We start from the raw sequence: 6,932 nt of genomic DNA, 5'->3' as shown, positions 1-6,932 counted from the left end.
GGCAGCACAACAAAAACCTCTGTGTGTGCTACTGAGTCCTTCCATTTAAAATCCAGGCCAAGTATTTTCATGGGATGTTAAGAGGAAACGGGGTTTCTGGTTTATGGGAGAGCAATAAAACATTAAACTCACCAAAATCTGTGAGAGGTTGCAGCTTATTTAAAAAATGGGAGACGGGGGTCTTATGCGAGGTGAGGAATTACAAATGCAGATGGAGAGGGGCTGGGAGTGATCTCATAGCATTTCTGCACGAGTTCAGACAGACAAGTCATTCCTCTAACAGTGACGGCACATGCAGAACATGAATGAGATAATCGTGGAATGGGAATAAAGTTAAAGCACATGCTGTGGTTTATTTTAGGCTTTTAGCACAAAGCCTCCAAAAGGTTTTGTTGTCTGTGGCTACATGTTAATGACCTCAGACTCCGAAAACCACAGGAGAGAAAAATATGTCTGTTATACATGCCAAAGCTTATTTAACCCTTTAACACCTGAGATTCAAGGTTTATGTTCTTTGATTTACTGTCATTCTTTTAATTGTTAGCACGATCAATGTAATTCTAGTAGATTCTGAAGGAGAAAAGCGGCGTGACACGCCGCTTTTCTCCTTCAGAATCTACTAGAATTACATTGATCGTGCTTGTGGTTGAAAAGTTAAAGGGTTAAACATTTGCATAGAAAATTATTGTGCAGGTTTTATTTTAAAATACTTAAAGTATATGAGGTATTTGTGAAGACAAATGCTTCACAAATATTCAGAACAGCTACAAATCTATTCTACGCAATAATGGCGTTACAAAAAAGCAAAATGTCATCAAGTATTTTTATGTGGTTTCTAGTCTAATGTTGTATTCAGACTGAAAAAGTTCACTGGTCCAGACCAAGTCCGCTTTATTTGGTTCGGATAGAGTCCTGAACTCTGCGTTTGGTCTGTATTCAGACTATTTCCTTTTTTTTTCTTTTCTTTTAAACTAAAGCTAGTAAATAAAACCATGTGACTAAAGATCTCTTCAGTCATTCAGTCCAAAAAACATGTTTCATAGATTATGAACGTAAACTATCCATCAGCCACAAATCCTGAGTGTGTTTGGCCATGTGACAGATTGGCGACCTCTCCAGGTGTACTCTGCCTTTGTCCAACAGTAGCTGGGATAGGCTCCAGCAACCCCGTGACCCTTAAAGAGATTAAGCAGATTTACAAAATGGACGGCTGGAGTGATCTTGCGGTAAGAAACAGAGTGATTTAAGGAAACTAGAAACCTTTATTTGACTCATAATGTATCATTTTTTAGGACTAATTCATTTTAAAATGTGTAATTATAGTCTTTTTTAAAGATTATTATGGTCTAGGAAAAATGGATAGTTGGGGGGAGAGAAGTATGAGCATGTTTGTTTGGCTATAAATGTACCTACCTTGAAGATAAAAAAAAGTTATTTGAGCTATCCATGCTAATTTTAAAACATATTTCCTATTACCTGTGCAATGTAACTAAATGTAAGTATTTAATAGCTAATTTTAATACTTAATTTTGTTTCAAATGGGCAGAAAATCAAGACAAACTCTACCAGATCCATTGACAGATTTGTTTTTCATTTTCATTTAAAGGAAATAAATCTGTGAAATAAAGACTGCTCCTGAGGGTTTGGGAGGACTAAACTAAGTACTTAATTCAAACTGAAGTTTGGAGAAGCGCTTTAATGGGATCATTATAGTCTCTCCTGGGGGTCAAAAGGTCTAATTGATGTTTGAGACAAAGCACGCCACCAGAGTTCATTCTATATTTATTTAGCCAACTGAAACGGTAAATCCACCCATCAAAAAAACAGAGACCCACATTAGGGGATTCAGTCTTACAAAGAGTCATTACTCCTGAAAAATGATTTGTTCATAGAACGACTTGTATCTAACTCATTTTATTAGAACACTCCATTCTCATAAACCCTTTTTTCTTCTTTCCTCGTCGGGGTTGTGAGGGTGTTTTTCTCTCCTCCTGTCTTTTCTCCTTTAACTGGGCAATCTCTTTGTTTGCATTGAGTAGCTGAGATCAGTGTAACTCTGCAGGAGAGGAAAAGTGACCTCAGTCTGACTCTTTGGTCAGCATCCATCTGCTCCCCGGGCCCCTACGATAAGTACAGAATGACAAAAAGGCTGACAGAGTACTGCTGGATAAACAGATGAACAAAAGGACAATGGTACAGACAGGCAGGGTCCTAGGTTTGCCCCGTGACGAAGGAAGGAGGCAAGTTAGTGCGGGAGAGAGGGCAGACTGTGACCTTACAGGTCAGAAGGTTAGCAAACGGGGGCACTGGCTTGCAGCCAATGTCACAGAGTGCTAGTTGTGGAAGCGGCCAGTCGCTTTCCTATGTAGATTCTGAAAAAGAGAAAGGAAAAGACATGGGGAGTCTCATTAGAAAGTGTGCACTTTCTATGTTTCCACATCTTAATGTAAGGAGAATGTCAAAACAAGACAAGGCTATAGAGTCCAACATCATTTCTCTAGTGGTGCCACTGATACAAATCTCTGACCCTGAAATATTTTTCCAGTGTTTTAATAGGATTCTCTGGTGTCAGTCATAGGACTCTGAATGTTGTGAATGAAGGGACGTACATATTGACAAGAGTTTATTTCGCCCACTTCAGCTTGTTCTCAAAAATGGCTAATGTTCCCTGTTCTGATCTGCCTCTAGTGGTCTTTTGAAGAAGTGCAAAATGTGGTATTTCCTCATTCACACTGAAATCTGTGACAGAATCTGGAGAATCTGGGAAAGTAGTCTCTATTCATACATGGAGCAGTGTGGCCAAATCCAAATTCTTCGCCAACCCCTACGGCTTCTCCCTACCCCTCCAACTGTAGGGACATTTTGAGGGGTAGGGGTCTAAGTTTACATTTAAATGTAAGTAAGGACTTTTTCTTTTAGCACAACTTCTTTAAAGTTGTTATGTATTTCCGAGCAGTTGAAGCCACGCGCTAACGTAGCTGACCGGTGACGATTAATGACGTTTCTGAGTGGAAGTGTTCGAATTTGAAGATTCATATTTTCCATTCTCTTCATTTGGAGGGCTAAATGTAGGGCTAGGGAGAGGCCGTAGGGATAGGAGAAAAATTCGGATTTAACCTTTGAATGGAAAAGGAGTCTTTTCAGAACTTTGGAACAGTTTCTGACAAAGCAAAACAATTTATTGTGGACAAATTCTTTGATGTTTTACAGTTATAGAAAAATCCAGCCCTTGATAATAAAGTTCCTGCATCTCCTCACTACACAAATATTTTAGACCTTTTTCAACAGCAACACCTAAATAACTCTCGTACTTTGACATACTGTAATTCTTCAACTGTTTAATGTGATTCTGATGTGGAGAAAATTTCGCAGCTTTAGGAAATCCTTTCAAAGATTATATTTTAAAACATTTCCAAAAACTATCAGCTTTTAAGCTTTTAAATGTGAATAAACTGTAACTGTAGCAGTTTAGTGTCCAAGATGAGCTTCAGATGGGACAGAGAACTTTAATGTTTTATTTATTTCAAGTCAATATTAACAAGTATTCAAATTTGTATAACTACACCTGTTTACCTCTGGAGAAAAAGCCTGAGACAACATGAGACGGGAAATAATAATAATAATAATGAAAAAAAAAAAAACGCTATATTTCAAGAGTGTTATAATAAATACATCTCCAACCTTCCAGTGTAAAAAAACAATCTTCACAGAATGCAAACAGGTGTGTTTGTCTCACCCTACTCCGAGTGTGAGCAGGTGTGAAGCCAGCAGGGAGGGAACAAGAATGAGGAGAACATCAGAGGAGAAGATTCCTCTCTTCATCACCTCTGTCTTCCTAACACTGAGGGAGCTCTGCTGTTTTGGGTGCTGAAACACAAACTCTCTGCAAAGAAAAAAACAAACAAAAAATGATCAAACGCTCAAAGATTGTGAAGCTGAAATAGAGAAACTGACGGAGCTATTTAGAGAACAAGAGAGTTAAGGAAAGACCTGTGATGGAAGCAACCTGTCAAATAAACTTATTTTAGTGCAGGAGAGCAAATGTCAAGAGTGTCAGCGTGAATAAAAATTAGGTTAATTGTCACATATTGCACCTTCTTAAAGCCATCTGTACAAGATTTCACAATTAGCTTTCAAAGTGCCAATTCCTCACTCTACTTTACATTGAGAGCAGAGTGTTCTGACAGGAAATGTCGACATGTAAACTGCAAAGGTCAGGAGCTAAATTACCAAATCTACACCCACCCCACGACATTCTGGAACATATTCCCACTGTCTTTTTATGATCTACCATTTAGATATTGATCATTTTCTCCACACCTTTGATAGAACTTTGGTTTTCTATTTTATTTGATTGTTTTACACTTTCTGCTTTTCAGTTTCATCCAGCAAGGTTTTACTATGAAGAGGGATTGAACTGGTCTTACTTTGGTGGCATGTTTTCAGGCCTACTTGACCAGTCCCACACCCACTCTGTGTCTGCTCTCCGCTCAGCTTCCTCCTGTAATGATAAAAGAAAAAATGAATTCAATATTTTTAAAATTGTCTTTGAAACTCATTTTTTGTTTAACTCAGTGTGTAGGAAAAGGGCTAAACTTTAGCTTAGCTTCCGCTGAGCAGACTAGTCCAGTACGATACGGTAAGGAGTGGTAAGGTACAGTTCAGTTGATCCAGCAGCTCGTCTTTATATTGCTTTACTTCTGGTACATTGTGTATAACAGGAATTTATTGTTGTTTGAAAGAAGATTGCGAGCAACTGCAAAAATTCAAATGCTTAAATAAGCACCTTTTTGCCACTTTCTTATATCTTTATCACTTTCTCCTAATCAACCGTTGTCTACAGCTTCTCCACCCCAGCCATTCCGTTCCTTTTCTATGGACCTAAAATGATGGGGATTGTTCAGTTTACACTGGAAATGATCTAAATACCAGATTGTACCGTACCAGAACAATCAGTGGTAACGAGCCTTTTGAATCAAGTGAATAAAGGTGTGCCACAAGGATCAATCCCAGGACAACTTTTGTTCATTAACTGCATCTTTTAACGAGTAAATGGAAATGTTCTTTTTTATGGTGATGACATGGTTTTATATTTCTCTAAAGTTATACATCTTGTTCCAAATGTTAGGCCAACCCAGAAATGTTGTAGTTCCCCAAACAGCCACTGAAGCCTGGATTCAGTACAGAACAATTTCCCATCAACTCCAACAGTAGGAAGTTCAATTCTTAATAACTGATCTACACTAACCATGTAAATCCTTTGAATGCTAAAATTGAAAACCCAAAATCCGAGCCAGTCAACCTGCCTTCTGTCATCACTCTGCAGAGGAATGCAGTGTTAGTGGAAGCTAGAAATATCTTGGAGATGTAATTGCTGAAACTTGCAATAAAGTTTACACAGACCAGACACTGTTTACCACAAAGCTTTGAGATATATTAAGAACCTACAACTCTCACTTATTGCTTTGCTCTTAATAACAAAGTTGGATGAACTCTATTTGTGTTTGTGTACACTGAAGCAATTACTTAAAAAAGTAATTTGAACTGCCAGTACTATAAGTCTCAGACTGTGACGCACATAGAAGTTCAGATCTCATAATCTTATATAACACATATTGTAATGCCTTCTATTCCAAATTGCAGAATTAAAACAAAACATAAATAAATAAAGTAACACAAGATGTTCAAGAATGTTGAGATATTTGGAGTATTATTCCCAATACTTGGTTCTGAAGACACGTCATCAATGCTGCAAACCTGATTCAGCTCATCAACCATTACAGATATGATGACAATCACTGAATCCAGGAAGCTTTAAGGCGTGTAAAAAGCAAAAAATACAAGACCAAATGCTGTAAAGACCAGAGTTGGGGTTGACTTCAGACCACACTGAACACTTTCACGCCAAGATAGCCCGCCAGACTATAAAAGGATAAGCAGCTAGTCATGCCAATCCTGATATAGCATTTTTTTTTTTGTTTTTCTGTAGTTTCATAATGTAAATAGTTTATTTTTATAGATATTTCTAAAATAAAATGCAGTGTTTTGGCCAATTACTCTCTTTGGCTTACAGAATTGTCCCTGTGCATTCACACTGTAATAATCTGTACCAGAGTTCATTTGCAGGTGAACTAACACCTTCACTTTCAAGCTGCCCAGGTTTTGCTTGTTTGGTCCACACAAGAGTTCTGGTGAATTTTCAATCAATTCCAGAAACAAATCCAGTTTAGATCAATAAGAAAATGGGCTTTGAGCCTTATCTGCGTAAAAGTGGGTTAATTGAGTTCATTTGAGTGCAATGTCTTTCAGCATTGTCACAGAACTGTTCAAATTTGCTTTTGGCAAGGAAATTCTTAAAAGAGACATTTCTAGTACTGACATTATTACCATTTATTATCGTGTTTGAAATTATTAGCCACTAACAGATTGATAACTTTCTATCAGCATAAAGAACCCTTTGCTGTGTTCACACAAAATGCAATTTACAAGACAAATTCAACTCTTACACCTCTGTTTTGATGTACGGCACTGCTGGATGCTGCATGTGGGAGGAGCTATCAAAAGTTTTCAAGAGTTCCTGGCCAAAGTCCCCTAGAAAAACACTGGATTTTCTAGTATAGATACGCAAATTCAACTTCTGGCTACTGATAAGTTTAATGCTTTGTTTGAGCGTTATCTTGCCTGCAACCAGGTCCCACTCAAAGTTTTTAGCCTCATCACTGTAAGGATGCATTGTCTGTATATCTCCTTTCCAATGCATGGAAGACACAGATGATGTTGAGAGATCAGGTTTATCTATTTTAATAACCTCTACAAAAGCATCTGTAATCGTTTCTCCATGTTTGGGTTCATGAGATCATTCAGAGACTCTCTCAGTACAGTGAGGTTCACCATCTTCTGCAGGAGCTGCGTTCTTTTTTTTTTTTTTTTTT

The 6,932-nt window shown here is 37.8% G+C and overlaps 1 protein-coding gene across 1 annotated transcript in view; it reads right to left on the bottom strand.

Annotated features, from left to right (window-relative positions):
- Positions 1-1,765: 1,765 nt before the first annotated feature.
- zgc:73226 (uncharacterized protein LOC402792 homolog) overlaps positions 1,766-6,932 on the bottom strand; it is an 11,349-nt gene continuing 6,182 nt past the window's right edge. The window contains exons 4-6 of the mRNA XM_024299519.2: positions 4,428-4,501; positions 3,737-3,883; positions 1,766-2,372 (exon numbers count right to left, since the gene is read on the bottom strand). Coding sequence (XP_024155287.2) covers positions 2,324-2,372; positions 3,737-3,883; positions 4,428-4,501 — 270 coding nt within the window. The 3' untranslated portion in view covers positions 1,766-2,323. The remainder of the gene's footprint in view (positions 2,373-3,736; positions 3,884-4,427; positions 4,502-6,932) is intronic.

The sequence above is a fragment of the Oryzias melastigma genome, linkage group LG12, assembly GCF_002922805.2.
Source record: "Oryzias melastigma strain HK-1 linkage group LG12, ASM292280v2, whole genome shotgun sequence".
Lineage (NCBI taxonomy): Eukaryota > Metazoa > Chordata > Actinopteri > Beloniformes > Adrianichthyidae > Oryzias > Oryzias melastigma.
The sequence above is the reverse complement of the archived record's forward strand: the minus strand, read 5'-3'. Positions and strand labels throughout refer to the sequence as shown.